This window comes from Gigantopelta aegis, chromosome 8 (assembly GCF_016097555.1).
Source record: "Gigantopelta aegis isolate Gae_Host chromosome 8, Gae_host_genome, whole genome shotgun sequence".
In the NCBI taxonomy this organism is placed as follows: Eukaryota; Metazoa; Mollusca; class Gastropoda; order Neomphalida; family Peltospiridae; genus Gigantopelta; species Gigantopelta aegis.
In genome coordinates, this window is record NC_054706.1 from 47,669,803 (window position 1) to 47,693,756 (window position 23,954).

General features: G+C 33.2%; 1 protein-coding gene across 1 annotated transcript; it reads right to left on the bottom strand.

The window, feature by feature from the left end:
- Positions 1-1,594: 1,594 nt before the first annotated feature.
- LOC121379338 (inositol polyphosphate multikinase-like) lies at positions 1,595-23,616 on the bottom strand. The gene is made up of 6 exons (XM_041507910.1): positions 23,594-23,616; positions 6,935-7,103; positions 5,108-5,281; positions 4,578-4,750; positions 4,143-4,227; positions 1,595-3,524 (listed from the first exon to the last, which is right to left on the bottom strand). The coding sequence occupies exons 2-6, from the start codon at positions 7,083-7,085 to the stop codon at positions 3,148-3,150; spliced, it is 960 nt and encodes a 319-aa protein (XP_041363844.1). The 5' UTR covers positions 7,086-7,103; positions 23,594-23,616; the 3' UTR covers positions 1,595-3,147.
- Positions 23,617-23,954: the final 338 nt, after the last annotated feature.

Sequence of the window (23,954 nt, forward strand, 5' to 3'; positions counted from 1 at the left end):
TAACATCAGAACTCCTTAACGTCAGTACTCCTTAATGTCAGTACATTATAAATGTTGATTTTATTTAGTGTCTTAACATTTGTATACTTGGTCAGAAAAAAAAGATAAAAGAAACTGTAACCCATCATAAAGACCATTTCCACAAAAACAAACACAACAAAAAACCAAAACAACAAAAAAAAAACACAAAAAAGATAAACCTCAACAAAAACAAACACAAAATGAAAACAACAACAAAAACACAGGATTGTTTTGATATGTAATTTCTCTTAGTTATAAAAAGTCCATGCAATATTGCAGATACAACACAATTCATTAATGAAATTTAGTCATGTTAAGAGATTTGATTATTTTCTGTTTAATATGATGCGTGCAAATTTATTATATCCATCCATAACCCACAAAGGAGTGGAAGGAACAGATGGTCCATACAAAAGAAAGAAGGAATGTATAGAGATTAATATACGAGCTTGTGTGTTGTACTCATTTTACGAAACGAGTGTCAGGATTTTCACAAGGGTAATACAATGTACACGTCTGATGACACAAGTTTCGTAAAATCAATACGACACACATACACAAGTGTTTTTCTTTATTATCCATATTATTATTATTATTTTTTTTATGAATAACAAGGACTGTCTCAAAATGTTTCAACCACAACTAGAAGGAGACGACATGCAAAGTCTGAGTTCCCAAAATGATGTCATTACACTTGTTATTACACGTGTGCTACATATGATTATTATTAACTCGGATATGTTGAACCATTTGGATAATAAAGATCTATATAAGTTACGAGAAACAAAATAAAATAATAGTTGATCAAAATTGAAAAACATAAAAACTATGAAAGTCAGACACAAATATCACTGGTTAGAATGGAGCTATATAATATTGGTTGACAAGCTTTGGGGACATCAAAGAAGATTAAATCCAGACAGCAGTATTTGCCAACACAACCAGACTCCTAATCTAATGATCAACAGTAGGGTGAATCACTGAATGCGGAGGAAGAAAGATGACAAAAATATGACAGAGTTTCAATGGTTAAGATGTATTCAGAACACGTCAATGTAAACAACATGTAACAAGATACTACATGCAATTACTACTGTAACACAAATCAAACAGGATGAACAATATTTTTTAAAATTCATCTGGTATTCTGAGAGTACTGCTAAAGCAATACATGTCCCCTAGCAGGCCCAACAATTTTTTATATCTCATAAATTCAAGGGCCAAAACTCTGAAAAATGAGTAAATTGCCATGAAACTTTGAAAGTCAAAGTCTATACACTCATGTCACCTTAGTCAGCGCACGTTAATGACATTACATTAAGTCTTGAAACAAGTGTCGGGGTATGTTTGTAAACAAACAAACGTTAATTTAATTCACAAAACCGTTGTTAAAACAACACATCTTGATTGTGAATATATGTATAAAACTGGTTGATAACACTTTTATTGAAAAAAACCCTCTGAATTAATGCACTAAAAGTATACTTTTGCCAGCCTTGATCAACGTGTTTTTCTATCACCTGTCAACACATGTCTGTCAATGTTGTAATGATCAACCTTGCATATCAACTTACATAAATTTACATAGAAGCTTCAATACATACCTTATTGTAATTTATGAATCCATAAATGAAATGAATGTTTTATTTTATCTGTTGACGTAAACATCCAAGCATACTTTGAATTTCCCTTCGAGTGACACAACACAACCAATATGGCTGCACACAGACTTTGAAGATTGCACTTACAGCATGGCCTATTTTAGCTATAGTCTGTTTCAAAATTATCATTGATTGTCCTATATGTCTAACGAACACTATTTGTGCTCATTTACACAGTTAATAACAGACAATTTTTGTTGAATAATGATCAAATATTTTTACATTGGCTTTTTTTTATATTATCATTTTGTGTTGTCCAAACTAAGGAGCATGGAACACCATTTATATTTATCTCATCTGCACAATGTAAATGTTTCTTAAGCAGAACTTATAAAAGTTGGATCCATTGTTTGTTGCTGTTTTATGTAAACATTAGCGACAGAAGTGGTTGTTTTAATGTTTTCTGCGCAGACTTATGTGCCATCATGCAGGCCAGTAAATGCAGGGGGGTCCCACTAAAAATGTGCTCATGACTTGAGTTTAAAAAACATTAAAATTAAAATAACTTTAGTTGTAACATGTTTACTGTGGCGGTGAAACAAATATTTTTAAACAAATATTTTAACTTTAAAATATAGCACAAATATAGCGCAGACTTAGGTGCCACCAGTGTAACAGTACATGGTAAAGCTATATGAAATAGCTCAATATCTTGAGGCATTGCGAAAAGATGATCCGGAAAATTATGTGGGAGAGACAGACAGACAGACAGACAGACAGACAGACATAAGGATGGAGATGAAACCTATAATCCCCTCCAATTGGACTAGTAGGGGACTAAAAAGGAACATTCTAAGGGAGTTTTAATTATTGGAACACTAAATATTTGGAATGAAAAGGCTTGTTAATACATGATCATATTTTAAGCCAACAGAAACCTTTAGTTCAACTGATGGCAAGTTATTTTATGTTTGTTAAAGTTCAACAAGTAATTAAATTTACTTAACATAAAGTAATACATGCATAAGGACAGTGCATGTATATGTAAGGGAAAGAGTTAATAACACATCCATATATAATAAAATATATATTGTTAAACACATATAATAAGGGACTATGATATATAGACAGTTATTTGACAAATATACATGCATATACTACTTTATAGAATATAATCAACTCCTAAATTAAAAAAAAAAAATATTACAACCGTAATTTATTATGGAAAATATAGTATTAAAAAAATAATACCATCTATAAAATTACAAAATAGTTACCAACAAACTTGCTTCTGAAATGATGAGTTAGATCACATTATAAAAATTATTCAGGAATGAGCTCGATGCATCTTAAAATGTAAAATGAGAGAACCTCAAAACTCGGTTTCCATCAAACAGAGATAAAAAATATAGACTGGACAAACAAACTAGATTAGATCCAGTCACATAAATTATGTCCTAGGACTCAGCAGTGTTTCTACAACAATAACTATATATATTTTAATTTTTAATTTTTTTTTTTTTTTTTACATTTGTAAAAGTTGATCTAAGTATCTCAACAGCGAGCGTATACCGAATAAAACATTTTCATCAATTTTCGATGACGGAAACACATGGGCAAAGTCAATGATGCGTACGTCAACGAGGGCCAGTTCGGCATCGGTTTCCAGTCGGTCTGTGTGATTCTCACATATTCTGTCATTGTGGCCTGTCGTACTGTCCGTGTGCTTCGATCCACATTCACCGGGACTGGGACTGTCGTATATGATCAGAAGAGAGCTGGCGTAAAATGCAAATGATGTCTGGGATGAAAACCATTTCTCAATGTCATTGATTTTTTTAATTAAAGCACAAATGGCATCCTTTCTCAGCCTTTGTTTAAGTCCAAAAAACTTCCCTAAACCTTAAAATAAGAGAGAGAAAAGAAAATAAATCACAGCTAACAATTTAAATTAACAAATTAAAACAAAATTCATATAATAACTTGAAAAACAAGAAAGAAAACTCACACCCAAAAATTGGAATTATTAAAATTTTTATATATGTGTACATGCATATAGCAAAAAAGATCAGTTCCTGAAAAATTATTTAGTTGCAACTGGTATCCTTGTAAACTTAAAACTAACAGATCAGTATTAATGCACTTAACTTTATGGTGCTATGAGCATCTTCTCTGGTAAGAACTACATACAGGTATGTACTATCCTGTTTGGAGAAGGGTATAAATGGACACGTGCTGCCAACTGGTAAGAATAGTCAATGTGTGAGTAGTGGTTAAGAGTAGAAAAGAAGATAGTCAAGATAATATAAATATAAATAGTACAGAATATTTTGAATGGATATATAAACAGCTCTGCTTTAGGGATTGGAATGTAATGGTTGAGGACAGTGAAAAGGAGTAAAATTAAATACGTCCAGTCAGACATAAAAAATATATGACATTGTGTGTGTGTGTGTATATATATATATATATATATATATATATATATATATATCATTAAAAGAGAATATTATAACATACCATCAACTATAATAAAGTCTTCTGAAATTTTATGACAAGCTCTTTTTTCAAGTCTGTCGATGGCACCAGTGTTTTCATTGTATACCTGAAATAACCAAACATGACAGTGCAACCCTGTTTTCCAAGCTATTTACCGATAAATGTTTATGTTTATTCTGGAATATTCCACTTTGTTCTTATATAAACAAATTTGCCAATACATGTTATCTTATGGAGGAAGCTTAGTACATTGGAAAACGTGTGCCCAATCCATAATTGTTTTCAAATGTAACAAACAAAATTAAGTTTTAATCAAGCCACAGCTCATTCACAAATAATGTTTTTTATTAAAATCTTGGGGGTGTTTTTTTGTTGTTGTTTTTTTTGGTGCTCATTCACAAAATATAATACAAAAGGTATAAAATCCTTCAGTTATTTTTTCAATTAATATTTTACCATCATTCCTGAGAGTTGAAAACCAAGCGTTTCGGCATACGGACATTTTTGTCTGTCCCGTATGGCTTTCTCTTCAGTGGCCTCTGGGTCTGTCCTCACGAATCCTATCTTGATGTCCAACACAGATGGATTCTTAAACTTCGCACAGACGTTATCCATGATCATGTACATCACTAAAACAACAAATTTATGATATACAGTTAATACCGACTCCAGTATGGAGAGTCAAATGACAAAAAGTTCCCATTCTGTACAATTGACCATTAATCTGGATATTTAACTGCTAGTTACAATCAGTCAATATGTGAAACAATGTGGAAAAATGTTATGATAATTGTCTTCTTAAAAGTGATGCCACTAATACAACAATTGTTTAATTTTAAACCCACCACCTACAAAAAGCCACAAATACAAATATAATTTAAGTAACATATTGTTAGAAACTCAGACAGGATAGTACTTACCATGGCCTTTGTTACACCAGTTGTGGAACACTGGCTGAATGAGAAATTGGCAGACAATATATTTACCTCCATCTTTCACAACTGTTCCATGGAAAGCTGGAAGGAACCTTCTCAAGGATAAAATGTTTTCATCCCTGCAGCTGACATCAAACACTTTTCTGTAAAAGTTGAGTTCACATGTTCCACGAGGTGGCCTTTGAACGGTCTTCAACACTCGACCATTACCAATATCAAGCATTCCTAGAAGAAACAATGAACAAACTCAGAAGAAAAAATCATGTCCCATAGTCATATTGTATACATCCACAAAAACTATGGGTATCAAATGGAAGGACCTACCATGTGTACATGAACATAAACTTAGAAGGGAGAAAAATTTAGTGAACTGACCAAACATTAAATGGAAAGGACGCAATTATAATAATGATCCGACTAATGGATTTCAATGTCAATATAATTATCAGCGACATTAACATGACAAGTGGAAATCAGATTTCATTTAATCTAAAACTATTTGTTTGGTAGTATACTGTACTTATAGTCCATCCCAGCTTCCATGATTTACTTGTTTTTTAAAATAATCTACACATGAAGAAAAGTAAAAGTGTTTTGGAAATAACAACAACAAAAAAGATATATATTTTTGTGTGCAGTTTAGAAAACTATCGGCTCAGAAATAAGTAACTAGTAGTACAAATACCATGGTATAAAATGGCGCTCCCTGTGGGAAGGACTATAATTATTTACAACATAATATATATAAACATTTAAATTTAAATAAATACCAAACAGTTCACTACTAAAATGGTCAGATGGGTTACACCTTATTTTTTCCCCATTAAAAGTGACTCTACGACATGATGATGCTTATCGTCGTCGTATATTACAGTGAAAATTTACAATTGGTACGAGGCAGTTGTAAGCCACTAATGTAAATGTTAAATGGCAGTTAAATGATGATTTGATAATGTTCTAAGAAGGATAGTAACTCTTTGTGCAAAAGTGGATTTAATATACACCATATACCTTTTATGAAACTAAGCGTTCAATGAAAAACATTCTAGGCCATACAACCTTCACATGGAAATAAGGGAGATAACTCCCATGTGTTATACATTTGGCAAAAATTTCATCGCTTAGCAAATAAACTGACAAAGTTACTTCATGGATGTCCAATACCAATAAATACACTCAAGATGTTCCGAATAGTTGGTAACCAATTTATTATTAAACTAATTCGCACTTCTTCGCAAAGAAGATTTTAATCGTTAAAGGGGCATTCATGACTACCTTAAGGTTGCTTTGTGGAATGACTGTGAAGCTTGTGTGCCATCCATACAATTGACCTCGTCACTACAATGATTCTTTCGTGGAATGGGGCCCTAGAGTGTAAGCCAAGTTAAAATAAAATGGAAGACACAGATCCCTCTAGAATGGTCATTCAGTGATTGCTAGCCTTAGGTTTTACGGTCTCTAGGAGTACTTCGAGTACTTGGGCACGGGCTGAGTCTAACAACACTTTAGTCTGTTAACAAGACTTGAGTACCCATACAAGAGGTAGCACTCTCATTTAATTATATTGTTATATTTGCCAAATGCTTACAGCCGGTTACATTATAGGGCTATAAGGGTCAAGATATGGAGGAAAAACAAAAGTTGAATGTGTGAAATGCAATATAATGGCATGATTTTGCATCCACGTTCAGCACTGGAATCAAGATGCATAATGCTATTTAACTTTATTCCTTGGTCTCATTATCATCTAGGGTAAGTGTTGGGTACTTGGGTCCCGGTGAGTTTGACCCTCGATTCGAGTCCAATATTTTGGACTCATGGAAGCCCTATTAAGTTTCTGTTTTGTAAAATGACTAGAATTGCTATCTTTGTATGTACCAGCCTTATGTCCTGCAACTTGCGTTAACAATGGCTTAGTTTCTTGGAAGTTAATTTCAACAACTTCATCTGCTTTTCCGTCAGCCATGTTTCTGCATCCAGCAAATGTTGCTTGTCTATCCAAACCCAAACTGGCATACTCATCTCTCATTTCAGTTGGCCAAACATTCTGTGAAACAGACAAATACAATAATGTAAATACCATACATGTGCGTAATAAAAGAAAATCTACGATTAACAATATTCAGTGTTTATTATTATATGGTGAATTATACAAAAATGAGTTAATCACCTTGTCAGCACCATGGGAAGGTGTACTATCATTTCACAATGTCTCATTCAAACAATTTCCACAAAAGGCAAAAACCATGTTTTCAGCACTACCTTATTCTGTCTCTCTAGAATTTTGTAGTATCACCCATAGCTGACAGACATAACGCATTAGCTTACAACACTGGATTGTGGTGGGCTGTAAACTGTCTTGAGAAGATTGAATCCTAAGTGCCATACCGCCTGACATGCTAATGACACATGTTAGCTCTAAGTGTGTACATCCAGTGAAGGTGTTTTATGTAAACTATCTAAGGCTGGGTGTTTTGGCTTACAAAGAAATAACAACTCTGGCTGAGGTAGCTAGAATTAGCTGTTTACGCATCACAATGACCAGTCCATTTGTGATAATTTGAAATGGACTGCAGACAATGGAGGGGGGGGGGGGGGGGGGTGGGGGGGGGGGTTGGGGCTGGAAGTGTTTAGTTCTTAGACATCTGGAATGTGGTAAAATGTGTGTGCTGTTAACTAGTTGCTGAATAAATTCAGGTTATGTAAATAGTTTAATCAGAAGTGATTGCAGAGTTCATTTACTCCTACAGAAGAAACATGCAGTTAAGAAAATATTAACTGAACAGAGACAGAGAAAACTAGTTAAACAGGAAAGATGTTTTCCCTTATTTTAGTCTGAATAGTTACTATGTGTATTAGAGAAAAAATAATATAATTAAATTAATTTGCTGGGGTCAGGATGTAGACCAAGAGTAAAGTGCTGGCCTGGTGTACGGTCAGGTCTAGGATCGATCCCTGCTAGTGGAATCATTGGACTATTTCTCATTCCAGCCAGTGCTTCACAACTGGTGTTACAGACCATGATATGTACTATCCTGTCTGTGGGATGATGCATATATTAAAGATCCCTTGGTGCTAATAAAAAAATAGTTGCCCATAGTTTCCTCTCTAAAATATATTTGTGGTCATTAACCACATGTCTAACACCACATACATGTACCTGTAGTTGTGTTGAGTGTGTCATTAAATATAAAATTCCTTTCTTTTTTTTAAAACATGGCTCCCATATGCAACAACCTTAGTTAAAAATTATGATCTAGCTACGTCTGTATACTGAACAAAATAAGAAACTTCTGCTAACTTTGCTTGAACATAACTTGATGAAAACAAACTGGGGGAATAATTGTTATATATGCGTTTAAAGAGTGTTCCATGATGCATCGTTTGGTGCAAAAATCATGGCCATAGGTTAACAGAAACTTGGAGAAATTTTGACCCAGTGTGGTAGGGGTTAAAAAAAACCCACCCACTTAATGACGGGTATGACCACCTCTTGAATTGACCACTGCAGTGCATCGCAGGTGCATAGAATTGACTAAAGTGTTGATTTCTGCCTGTGGAATATTGTTCCATTCCTGAATGAGCGCTTGACGAAGTTCATCAACGTTACCGGGTGGGTTGGGACGACGCCTCAATCGTCTGTCCAGACTATCCCAGACATGCTCGATGGGGTTGAGATCAGGACTTTTAGCGGGCCAGTCATCAATGAAATCAATGTTATTTGTCCTAAGAAAATTTACAGTGTCTCTAGCTGTATGAGAGGTGGCATTATCATGCTGAAAAATCGAGATGTTGGCGTTGTTATGGAACAGAGGAATGACGTGATGAGCGAGAATGTCATCGCGGTAACGTTGAGCATTTAAATTGCCATCAATGACGACTAGTGGTGAACGATAACCATGGGCAATGGTTGCCCAGACCATGACACAACCCCCACCCCCGAAATGATCAACAGTCAGCATAGCGTTCATTTCTCCTACGGTAGACGCGCACCCTGCCATCACCACGCTGTAAAGAAAATCTGGATTCTTCCGAAAAAAGAATGGTATTCCAGGGTTGCCGTATCCAACGAGTGTGTACACGTGCCCAATTAAGATGATTTAGACGATGACGTTGCGTTAACACGTATCCGACGTAAAGACGTCATGCATGTAAACCGTTCTCCCGCAGACGATTACGAACAGTTTGCCCACTGATTCGGTTATTATGAATCCCAGGCAGTAGCAGTGGCAGTTTGGAATCGATTGCGCAAATGCGTGTTCATGATATAGCGGTCTGGACCACGCGTTGTAACACGCGGACGTCCACGATGTGGCAAGTCGTTGGTGCTTCCTGTCATTCGAAATCTTACGCGAAGATTTCGTATCGCTCGACTAGAACTCCCAACATGCCTTGCAACGTCTTCTGTCGACATGCCAGCACCAAGCATGCCAATCGCCCGTTCGCGTAAATTATTGGGTATTCTTGGCATACTAAAAACGCTACAATGTAAAAAACTTTAATACTTTTACAAATTTTGAAGTGTTTTTGTTCACTTGACAACAATGTCAGTAAGACAAGTAAAACAAATTGACCGAATACTACATGGGACATGTCGAACCATGCATGCACGTGCAAACAGAATTTCACGTTGTCGACGATTAACAATGCAAAAATAATCGATAAAATTCATGAATCCTGATAATACAGCTCAAGGCTAATACTACCTATATAATTTCATTACACAATGAATTCTTTAACACAACAAATACTATATGTACAAATCGGAAGTTTCTTTTTTTGTTCAGTATATTTTGTAGACAATTTGAATATTATATAAAAAATTAATTTAAGTTGCAAATTTAAAATGAAATTGCCTGGGAATTGTTTATTGTAAAAAGGATGCCGACCCAAAGATGATAAATGTTTTATGACCATACGCAATAAAATATTTTAATTTACTTAGTATAGAGGGAAATTAGTTTATATTATTTCAAATGCATCATCACAGGATTGTAACTTTTCTAGTCATTGTATATTTGACATATAGTTGAACATGAATTAGAAGATAAAGGTCAAGTATTTTTGTTTAAATTGGAATCCGTTCATGGTAGTTCATATTATAACTAATTGGTTAGAAGAAGCGACCCCTTTATATAAATGGCATAAAATAAATATGCATACTAATAATAAATATTGTTTATTGTAGTAGTTGAAATGTATGCACATTCATATTTTCTGGGCTAAAATATCTAGATATTACTACATTAACTGGAATAATTGTAACATTTCAGATGTTCCAATGATGAGGGATCTCTGGTCATTATAACAAAGTGGTTACTGTTATAGTGTGTTTAAATAAAATGTGTGTGTGTGTGTACATGTATATCATTCTACAAGCGCATTAGACAAACATTATACTTAATCACGCACCAGATCAATGCTGATGACGAATGCATTAAACTGTATTTAGATATTTTTTACACCTGGTCTTATTGTACTTAATGGCATTTACTGTTATCATTATTATAAAATCAATTTATTAAATATTTTAATCAACAATCTTTATTCAATAAACAAATTAAAATGTTTATAAAACATTGACAATCAAAACATGAAACTATACCCGAAAATGTCTTATTTTTAATCTACAGTTACCGCAATGTATTTGCAATTTATATATGATAAGACGAGTAGAGTAGTTCATTCCTGTACACGCATGCAGTATATTACCCATGTCAGCATAGTTCAGTGGTATAGGTAGATGCGATGGGATATATGATTGATTTCCCTTATAGTGGAACCATCGCCTTTTATCTTACTTCAACCAGTGCCCAGGACTGGTACATTAAAGATTGTGGTATGTACTTTCCTGTCAATGGAGAAGTGCATATAAATAATACTGTGTCGCTGTTTTGTTGGAGTAGCCACTATGCCGGCAACAATTTTCCTTTTGCATTTTACAGACCAAGTGACAAAATACCTCACAGATATATGATAAGTATAGGGCAATTCCACGGTAACTGATGTAACATTCAGACATTTTTTAACATCTTGATTATTATTATTATTTTTAAAGTATTCAATAAAATTCTTAAGAATGTTTTTGATTGAAATAAATATGTTCATTGAAAATTTCATTGCATACAATCTCAGCGCAATTACAATCACAAATGAAGTGTGGGTAACTGACACAACATAAAAAGTAACTTGTATTTGACATGTCTTTGAACTTTCCAAAATTCTCTGAATCTGAAGTATGATGTTTTCAGGTATATATAGAAATGTGTAGTGCACAGGTAATGTATGATCACTAGAACAAGAGAACTAAGTTTTCTACAAGGAATTTTTTATTAACTTTTTTATTAATGGGTAACTGACATAACACTAAAAGTAACTGACGCAACATTTGCGAATCATAAAAAATAATAAGAAACTATTTTAAAAATAAAACATTTGTCTTTGGCAACTGGTTCATCTAAATTGTAAGAAATACATAAATCTTAAAGGGAATTAAAAAAAACTAACAATAGGGGCATGTTCAGGGTGGTGCGTAGGGGGGTCAACCCCCCCATTTCCCAACCCTATCCCTGCTCAAAGCAAATTATTATTATTGCATTTTAGGACATCTGGTTCTCACAGTTTTTCAACCCACCCCCCAGTAACTTGGGCAGTTGCACCCTCGATGCCAGCCAGTCTAAACCCCCACTCCCTTCAAACTTTTTTGCACACATGCCTCAACAATGAGACAACAGCTTAAGTTTACATGTACATCTTGATTCGAAGTGTAATGATTTGGGTTTTTTGCAATTTCCAAGTATATATGCTGCATTCACTTTCTTATGACATTACCATATGACTGAACCGAACCAAATATTTCGTAAGAAGTTGATGGGAATAAGGCAGATATTGTAAATAACCCATATTCTTTCTTTAAAATCTGGATATTTTTTATTCTCAGCATGCTGTCCTGTCTCATTTTTTTTTCTTGTTTGATTTCAATTTATCTTGCTCCATTTTTCACTATTCTCTGTTCTTTTCCCTCTCCAACCTCTTTCTATCTTCGTTCAAATGTGCTTTATTCTCATTCATTATCTAGGCTGCTGTCTTGGGAGGTATTCTACTAAAAACATCTGCAACTTGGGATATTTTTAGGAGTAGTAATCAATTTATCAAATGAAAGGACATTTGCTATTTAGAACTATTAAAGGGGCAATCTCATAGTTGCATAATATATTTCCAAACATTATTATTTTATTTATCTTTTGAAATGTAAAGATTATTCTTGAATTAAGTTATATGCCCATAAAACATTACAACCAAATAACTTCATTTACAGGTGAAAAAGAATTATATCATTATAAAATTCATTTCAGGTGACCAACAGTTAATTGCGTGAAATCACATTTTGAATTTGAGTTGCAATTGCACAATACAAAAGATTGGCTGTTTTGTTGAATAACTGATGCAAATTGTTTATGTACTTTACAATTTTAGTTAAGAATTCACAGGCAGTAAGGTGTAATGTTGATTTATTTTTCTGAATTAATTATGAAAGATTATGTATGAAATCATCTAATGTGTAGTTATTTATCATAAATAAATGTAAAAATAGCAAAATAAATGACTTGCCACTACATGTATGAAACTGCAATTCCAAATTTGTGTTACCAGTAATTATTATTGAACATTATAGATACTGTTTACAATAAACAGTGATGTACATATATTAATCTAAGCTAATGAAACAATGCCTACCTCTGACATCACAAGCAATAAAATATATCTAATGAAACAAATTCTATGTGCATCTGACGTCAAAAGCTATACAATATGTATCTTGAAGTATAACTTAAGGGTATATGCATTGATGCTTGTGAAACTGCTATCATCTACCGGTACATGTACGTACATGTACATGTATCTATTTAATTATTTTATTGTAGTGAAATAGACATCTTTAGATTAACTTCTAAGGAGTGACAGTATTTGCAGTTCTTGAAAATTATAAAAAAAAATCTATAGTTTTACACAGATGTGTTAATAAAGAAATAATAAAACTTACAAGTGCAAAGGTCAAGAAAATTCTTAAACTTATTGTTAATTTTTTTATAGCACTCACTCTAGTTTGGGAATTAACACATTTCACAATCTTACATTATGCCTCCAAGAAATATAAAAACAATGGAAAATAATGTATGTGTTAATGTGTTGTGTCAGTTACTGACTGGGGAGTTATGTCAGTTACCAATAAATTTCAATTCTTGGTGTGTCCACTTAGATTATTATGTTGCCATCTTGTGTAACCATGGCACAACTAAGAGAATATAAAAAAATATAATATATGGTAGCACTGTAGGACGTCAATATTAAAATTAAGCTTCAAAAGGTAACTGACGCAACGAGGTCATGCTGTAAGTTCACGTTTTTATTCATAAAAATCTATTCCAAATTTATTAATTTGTGTTGTTTGAGAATTATCATTAAGATCTTAGAAACAAAATGCAATACTTACCTTTATCATATTCATCCAATTTTAATGACATTTTAAAAAAAAGATTTCAGTGCAATTTGGGTTCTATTCTTAGGAGGAAATAGCACAAATTAAAGATGGCCACCAGGTCACATGACACAGTTTTGAATTAAAACCTGAGTATTTTATGGTTTACTGATTATTAACAAATAATTCTATGTGAAAAATAAAGGCATAACAGTAAAATAAAAATTCACTCCAGAGGTATCCTTTTTCGTGTAATTGCCCTATATGATAATTATGGTTTAAACAACTTCCAGATCAGGTTGCCGGGGTCTGGATTGAAAATTAACGTTGCGGAAAGACACTGGCTTAAGATATGATAATAATCCAGCTCAGATTTCAAGTGTCATAGCCAGCTTTGCTTTGTAGATCCACATAGTCACGATCACGGAACAAACATATATCTATATATCTATACATGTATGTATATATATAATATATATATATCTCTATCTATCTATCTATCTATCTATCTATCTATCTATCTATCTATCTATATATAATATATATATATATATATATATATATACAGTCGACCTTCGATAACTCAAACTTCGATCTTTCGTAAACGTCGATCTCTCGAAGTGAAACGGTGGTCCCGGCCGAACTGCTATACAAACTCTATCTCTCAAAGTAATTTTGTGGTCCCACCATAAAAAAATAAGGGATATTGCACTTCCAAAACTTGAAGTTTGTGGAGTGACTCAGCCTTTTAACTGTACCGTTAATACTTTAAAGAAAAATGAATTGTCACCCAAGCCAAGCGTGAGTGCCCCGACTGGTCTCGGCTATCGATGATACACGCGGTAATTACAGAATAATAGATCGCCGACTATGCGGAACGAAATGATCCTACATGCCTGCATTGGGTTGTCGGTGTTTGTACACGGCAGCGGGCCTCATTACACAAAGTAAGGATAGTCTTGTAATCTTCAAAGAACTGTTGTAATAACAATTAACGCTGTTTGTTTGCAGAACCGTGAAAATTCGGAAGAAATGCTGCTCAATCTGTGCAAGATCACAGACACAGTAATGAAAGACGATTTTTTAAGCAAGTGTGCCAAACAATCTCTAATTACAAAAAATTTCGGATAGTTCTGCTCTTTGTACTTTGTGATTTGAGAGCTATAAATTATTTTGTACTGTTGTGAATGTTTTATAAGTGCATATAGTGTTTTGATTTGTTATATTATGTCTCGCTATGTTAGTGAGGGTTTTTAAAAAGATTTTTGTGATTTACAATAATTTTGCTATTTATATTGTGTATTTTTTATTTGGTAAACAAACGTACTTAGTGCTAATCGACATTCAGTATTTTAATTTATTACAACGTTACGTTCCGCCTTGTTTTGACATTTGAAAAATATATCAACTTTAATTTATCGCTTACTTCCGGTTATATGTAAGTACGTGCTTTCAGTTTTCGTTTTTTTTTTTTTACTTTACTGTCAATTAATACAATAAATGTACATAGAGATGTACGTCAAATTGATCGGATTTATCTAGTTTCTGTTAATATTTACTTAGTTTTATCATATACACAGAAGAAATGTGCTAACATCCGATATCAACGAAATGATAATACTGCAATGCAGTTTCACTTTGAGGTTTGCTGTACGAATTTAGAACACTCGAACTCCCTGAAACTCGAACTATTTCGTCGTCCCCTTCAACTTCGAGTTAACGAAGTTTGACTGTATATATATACATTGTATATATATATATATGTATATAATATATATATATATATATATATATATATATATATATATAATATATATATACATTGTATATATATATATATATATATATATATATATATATATATATATACACAATGTATATATATTATATATACACAATATATATATATATATATATATATATGTATATTATATATATATAGATACATTGTGTATATATAATATATATACATTGTGTATATATATATATATATACATTGTGTATATATATATATATATATACATTGTGTATATATATATATATATATATATATATATATATATATATATATATATATATATACAGTGGACTCTGTCTAAACCGGATCTCTGCGTAAACCGGTCCATTTCTAAAGTCCCGACAAGCTACCGTTTATCTCTTAGGTATAAATATCTGCCTAATCCGTACTCCGCCTACTCCGGTCTCCGGATCAAAAATCAAGAACGAAAGAACCGTTAATGCATTAATTACCTCTGTCTACACCGGATTGGGATTTGACTGAGCGACGGGCTGCTTAATTAGTTGAACAATGATCGTCACTTGCCGAGTAATCAGGATGCCGTCGCAAGATCAAATACAAAATGTGATCACACTCGTATGAAGTTTACTCTTATTGCGGTAGGCCGTTAGATCTGGATTTTGTATTCAAATAATTTCGTACGGACGAATAAATAATGTTTTAGGAAATAAAATGAAATTTAACCTAGTACAAATATTAGAAAGATCAGAAACACGTTTAATATGTAGCCACTAATATTTTAGTCGACAACATCTTAAAAATGGCAGCAAATTCAGGAATGTCTGGCTTATATGACTGTGTTTCCCAATCATCCATGAGTTCAAATGTCATTGTTGATCGCGAGTTGTCGATTATTCAAGAACCATAACTCTGGATGAACTCTGTCTAAACCGGTCCTCTATGTAAACTGGACTATTTCGACGGTACGAAGTGAGTCTGGTTTAGACAGAGTCCACTGTATATATATATATATATATATATATATATATATATATATATATATATATATATATATATATATATACAGTCGAACCTGTCTATGGCGGCCATTCGTGGGACATGACAAAAGTGGCCGCCGTATGCAGGTCATATATAAGTCCGAATTTTTAAAAACAATTACACGTATGTTGCAATAGAACTATTTAGGTGGCATTTTGAAAATAAATATCAGAAATAAACTGCAGCAGTATTTAATTCCTTCTAGAATTGACACGTTTAACTCAAGTTGTTTTAGGCTAGATACCCTCTTATCAACTGCGTTTAATGACCCCCGCCGATGACTAGTACATCGCACCGTTAATCCAGATTAAAAACACTTGTTAATTAACGAACACAGCTAAGCGACCGACGACCTTTAAAGGACCGCTGTTTATCAAGCCAATTGGTTACATCAACAAAAACATCTTACTTTCTTTTTTACGATTGCCGACATTTCTTTCTAACTTGCACTAAAAAACAATTGTGGCCGCGATAGCAGGTTCATTTTCGCTTTTTTATGACAAAAGTGTGGCCGCTGGCCGCGTTGAGCAGGTGGTTGCCATATAGAGGTAAAATATATAGTAAAATTCATTGGGGGGACCTCAGGGTGGCCGCCATGGACAGGTGGCCACCATATGGAGGTGGCCGCGAAGGCAGGTTTGACTATATATATATATATATATATATATATAATATATATAATATCTCTCTCTCTCTCTCTCTCTTTATATATATATATCTCTATATATATCTATCTATATATATCTATATTATATCTATATATATATATCTATATCTATATATATCTATATAGATAGATATATAGATATATCTATATCTATAGATATATATATATATATATATATATATATAGATATCTATCTATCTATCTATCTATCTATCTATATATATATATATATATATATATATATATATATATATATATATATATTATATATATATATATATATATATATCTATATCTATATATATATATAATTATATATATCTATATCTATATATATATATATATATATATAGATATGTATATATATACACACACATACAGTGGACTCTGTCTAAACCGGATCTCTGCGTAAACCGGTCCATTTGGCCTCAGATTACAGTTATCTTCCCATTTGGTTGTCCAAAATCTGGAAATTTGACCGCGCAAGTAGTCTGCTGTTTGACTGTGATTATTTCATGGTAGACAGCTATGAAGTGGCAACTGTTTGACTGAAGTGACAGGGGATAGCATGTAGTTTGTAAACATGTGTAACTTGCTGACATTGAAGACTTCTTTGTGGTAATTCCGGTCCATGCAAAAGTAGTGCTTTTTGTGTAAAATGGATGTACTCCGGCCTGGTTTAGAGGGCGTGTCTGTTTAAACCAATATGCTGGGAGAAAGAGCTGGACAACAGGGGTTGTCCTTTTCAGGGTATGTGTCCCCCATGCTAGCAAAGGTACATACAAAACTTCACGGGCCTGCTGATATTAATAAAAATGTTATAGCCACTAAGGCTATATAGAAACATATAGCGAAATTAATTGTGGTCTGAGGCCTGATATAGTTTACACATTACACCGGTTAAATCCTTGATTCTGATGAAAGTATTATAACCAGAGAGGTGAAATTACATAGACTGATTGTGAATACCACAAGGAATATGAAAACTAATTTATGTATTTTCTAAATATTTTATTAAATTAAAAAACTTTTTTTTTGACTTTATTAAAAATTAAAATTAAGATTTTTAACTTTTAAATTTCAATATCCTCCAAAATAGCATAAAATGACCTCTGATGTTACTACAGGTTGTTGCAATATTTTTAAACAGATTTGAGCTAATAATTTGGTAAAAAAAGAGCAAAAGTTGGATTTTGTTAGTCAATATTGAGATTTTAATTTTTTTTTACATATTGAATTTTAATGAGTTTCTCAATTATTGCAATTGGACAGAAGATCTAAATATAATGAATATATCACTACTAAATGTAATTAAACACTTTAAATAAATAGTATACAGTTTTAACAAGATTAAGTACTCTAATAATACATTTCACCTACATTTATGTAAATTACACACTTCAGTCATTTTTCAAAAATGGTCTTTCATCCTTAGAAAATCTAATAGGCTAATATTCTATGCTGTCTGAATGTATTTATTGTGTTCAGTAATCAGATGCTGGTATACTTGTCAAGTTTATTGCAGAAAATGTGCCAAAAAGGTTAACATTTGGCTTGTAATACATATGGCAGAATAATCCATAATGCATATTCAGTGGTCATTACTACAAACATCCTTCAAATCAAGAAATTCTACACTGAGGTATCCAAGACACTGGCACATGACTACACTTGTTAACAGTTGTCACTGGAAACTGAAAAATATGGTGCAAGTACCTCTTAATTGGTAGGATTTATATCAGCATTTTGTGACAAAATCTTCATTTTCAAAGTTGTTGTCAACAAAAAACATATTATGGTATATACCTAAGTAATATCTGTAGGGCATATTCATATTAATATGCATTTATATGGACTGTTTTGCCTTTTACAAAGTGGCTACATGTCTAATACAGTAAATGAAGTAAATGAAGTAAATACAGCAGGTCAAAATTGAATCTGAGGCCTATCATGTCTAATTTTCCCTGAAATTAGTGTGTAAAAATTTGTTGCAAATGGCCCCAATTTTGTGACTTTCACCATCCCTCTGACACATTTCTAATAATGTATCATGAATTCAGTCACCATATCTTTACTAAGCCTCCACTTATCATATCTAAAATGCAAAATTTTACAGTTTTGGATTTTATTTTGTTTCAAAAATTTATATTTAAGTTTAATATTTCATTAAAAATGAAAGTAAAATCTAATGATTGATTTTTTTTCCTTTAAATATTTCAAAATCTTTCCAAGACAACACTGTGCAGATTGAACATATGTAGAAGAAAAAATAGCTGCTCATTGTATGAAGAAATTCCAAAATTTGATAAAGTTATTACATTTTCAAGTTGGTGTCCCTCAAGTTTCCATTGCTAAAATTGGCCATGGCAAGGCACTGTGGTAGGTGTTTTAACACAGCCTCTATGTACTGTCAGTTTAAAGGTGACATCCCGATACTTACTGAGCATTGCTTTAATATGTATATCATTGGAATGCATTAGTGTGGGCCAGTTTTTAGGGGCAAAAATGGACTGATAGACCTCAGATTACAGTTATCTTCTCATTTGGTTGTCCAACATCCGGAAATTTGACCGCGCAAGTAGTCTGCTGTTTGACTGTGATTATTTCATGGCAGACAGCTATGAAGTGGCAACTGTTTGACTGAAGTGACAGGGGATAGCATGTAGTTTGTAAACATGTGTAACTTGCTGACATTGAAGACTTCTTTGTGGTAATTCCGGCCCATGCAAAAGTAGTGCTTTTTGTGTAAAATGGGTGTACTTCGGCCTGGTTTAGAGGGTGTGTCTGTTTAAACCAATATGCTGGGAGAAAGAGCTGGACAACAGGGGTTGTCCTTTTCAGGGTATGTGTCCCCCATGCTAGCAAAGGTACATACAAAACTTCACGGGCCTGCTGATATTAATAAAAATGTTATAGCCACTAAGGCTATACAGAAACATATAGCGAAATTAATTGTGGTCTGAGACCACAATCTAAAGTCCCGTCAAGCTACCGTTTATCTCTTAGGTATAAATCTCTGCCTAATCCGTACTCTGTCTACTCCGGACTCTGGATCAAAAATCAAGAACGAAAGAACTGTTAATGCATTAATTACCTCTGTCTATACCGGATTGGGATTTTTCTAAGCGACGGGCTGCTTAATTAGTTGAACAATGATCGTCCCTTGCCGAGTAATCAGGATGCCGTCGCAAGATCAAATACAAAATGTGATCACACTCGTATGAAGTTTACTCTTATTGCGGTAGGCCATTAGATCTGGATTTTGTATTCAAATAATTTCGTACGGACGAATAAATAATGTTTTAGGAAATAAAATGAAATTTAACCTAGTACAAATATTAGAAAGATCAGAAACGCGTTTAATATGTAGCCACTAATATTTTATTTGATAACATATTAAAAATGGCAGCAAACTCAGGAATGTCCCTTTAATTTTTTTAAATTTTTTTGTCTGTGAAGTAATCGACTGCAAGTCTGGCTTATATGACTGTGTTTCCCAATCATCCATGAGTTCAAATGTCATTGTTGATCGCAAGTTGTCGATTATTCAAGAACCATAACTCTGGATGAACTCTGTCTAAACCGGTCCTCTATGTAAACCGGACTATTTCGACGGTACGAAGTGAGTCCGGTTTAGACAGAGTCCACTGTATATATATATATATATATATATATATATATATATATATATATATATATATATATACAGTAGAATCTCATTGGCTCGAACACTGTTGGTGCATCTATGTCTGTTCGACCCATCGGGTAGTTCGAACCATGCATTCGGCCATTTGCCAGTCAAATGTCGGATGAGATATATATATTTGTAATAATTATTTATCACCGTTAAATAAACAAATAACAAACACACTGGTAGTCTATATTTATAAATATTTATTAATTTAAAAAGTATTTCTTTATTATGGTGGAATATCATACGAAATATGATTGACAAAATAATATAATAGAGAATACGTAAAACTCAAACATGATTGTCATTGTTCACGAAGTGGTAATACAATGATAAGTTATTTTTTGAAAAAGTCAGTGATCACAGCTTGTTTGGCACAACGGTTTTTAAAGTCATCTTTCACAAGTTCGTTATGCACAAAACCTATTTGATCCAACACAAATTCACTGTGCGCTTTTGTTTGGAAATATACACGTAGTGTATTGCACGCTTCAAAAGCTTCAGTCACACTCGGTTCTTTGATATTCTGTTCACTGCCGCCTACCATCTCATCGTCCATCTTGTCGTCATTCTCTGCATCTGGGTTTCTTTCAAGAAGCACATCCTCGAGAATGTCGTCATCTGTCATTAATGTACATGTCGGAATATCAAGATCTGCATGGACGAATCACTGGATGTCTCTAATACCAAGTTCTGCCAGGTGTGCTAGAGGCAGGTCGTCATCTGGCTCGTCGTCGTCATCTTCATTCTCAGTCGAGTCGCCATTAGAGCTGGGAACAAACTTGGCGTGACGGAAACAATTGGCTATTGTTTTTCGGGTTACCTTACGCCAGGACTGCTGCATCAAATACATTGCGTCCAGTACCGTAATTAGCACGTCTGTGTTTCTGTCTGCTGCGTGGAGCTGCTTCATATTTTTTTTTTTTTCTTTGGATAGACTTAGCAGTTCGAGCTAACTATGTTTAATTTTACAGTTCGGACCAATAAACTGGTTCGAGAGAAAGCTTCTGTTCGACCGTAGGGGTATTCGACCAATCAGCACCAAAATAAAAGGGTTTAATAGAGAAAAAAATCGGGACGTTGTTCTTGGTTCGAGAATACCGGTAGGTTCGACCGTTTGGCGTTCGAGCCAATGAGATTCTACTGTATATATATATATATATATATATCTGTATATATATATATATATATATATATCTCTCTATATATATATCTATCTATATACATGTATATCTATATTATATCTATATCTATATATATCTATATCTACATATATATATATCTATATATATATATATCTATCTATATATCTATCTATATAGATATATCTATAAATATATATCTATAGATAAATATCTATATATATAGATATATATCTATATATATAGATATATATCTATATCTATCTATCTATCTATCTATCTATCTATCTATCTATCTATCTATCTATCTATATAATTATATATCTATATCTATATATATCTATATATATATATAGATATAGATATATAAGGGTAGCCAGGATTGTTTATTGGGGGTGGAGTGGAGATAGAGGGTACTGCTTTTTTACACATTTTATGGGGTGACATGCATTATAAAAATTGGTATTGTGAAAAAAGAGGTATATTTGAGAAGGCAAGGTCCTCTTGTGCCCAATCCCTGGCTACCCGGATACGCCAGTGCATATATGTGCAATTTAATGTATATCAATCAACAGATTTTGGTTTCAACACGGGTACCTTTAGTAGTATTACTTGCATATTTAAAATGTACTCAAAAAAATGAATTAAGGGACAGTAGAATTGTGGTAATTATTTGCTAATGTCATATTATTTTAGTAAGTTTTTATCACACATAACTTCTAAACATTGTTTCAGTAACATCTGACCTATGTTACATGCAAACATCTTACACACGATGAGAGTTTCGTGCATTTTTGTAAAACCTACGAAAATGTGCATTCTGCTAGGAATCATTACACGTTGATTGTCAATATATTTGTCATTTTATTCTCTCTTTTACAAAAAAGGTCTGTCACAATATTAATTTCTAGTGTACCACCGACTTTCATTTTAGAATTATCCAGCTCATATTGTCATACACACACATACACATACACAAACATACACATACATACATATACAAACACCTATACACATATCATTGCATGTACACATGTATCACACACACACACACACGCGTGCACACACACACGTACAAGTACACACACACACACATATATATATATACACAAACATACACATACATACATATACAAACACCTATACACATATCATTGCATGTACACATGTATCACACACACACACACAAATACACACACACACACACACACGTACAAGTACACACACACACGCGTGCACACACACACACACACACATATATATATATAAACTTACATACATACATACATACATACATATATATACATTTTTTTGAATTTTTTTTGATTCTTTTAAAGGCATTTCTTCAGTATAGCAAACAATCAATATAATTCTTGTCATATTTAAAAAGTGTCTGCGGTCCCTATTAATAGCAAATTAAGGGTTAAGCTGCACACACAATGTTAACAGTAGAAATGAGGGGTAGGAGTGGAGATAAGAAAACTGCTTGGTGTAAGTCCCTATGACTGACACATTTCTAATTTAGAAATCTACCGAGCAAGAGGTCCTTATCTCCCCCCCCCCCCCCCCCCCACACACACACACATCCGCCCCTTCCACACCACCAAATGTTAATGTTTTCAGTGTTTGAGGGTTATAGATAACTTAGTTATGAGTTAAACAACATGTATTGCATTAAAATGTAAACAATTATACTAATATATGCATATTCATTCATCCCATATAAACAAACAACATACAAATGAGTAACTTATTACTTACTCGAGCCTCGAATACAGGAAATAAATCTTCTAGCTTTGTACTCAGGTTTTTACACATTTGTTACGCCTCAGTTCTATTATTAGATGTCAAATGATCAATTGAAAACCAGTCATTCGTCACTATAGAAACTAGCCAAAGGTTTTCCAATTCTTCATGAATATAAAGTGTTGTTTTGTTTAACGGCACCACTAGAGCTAATTAATTTTTAATCATCATCTGGTTGATGTCAGCCTCTTGGCAATTCTGACACGTAATCTTCAGAGAAAATCCGCTACATTTTTTTTCCATTAGCAGCGGGGTTGGAGTATAAATAGCCTACATTTTCCCACAAAGGACAGCACATACCATGACATTTGATATA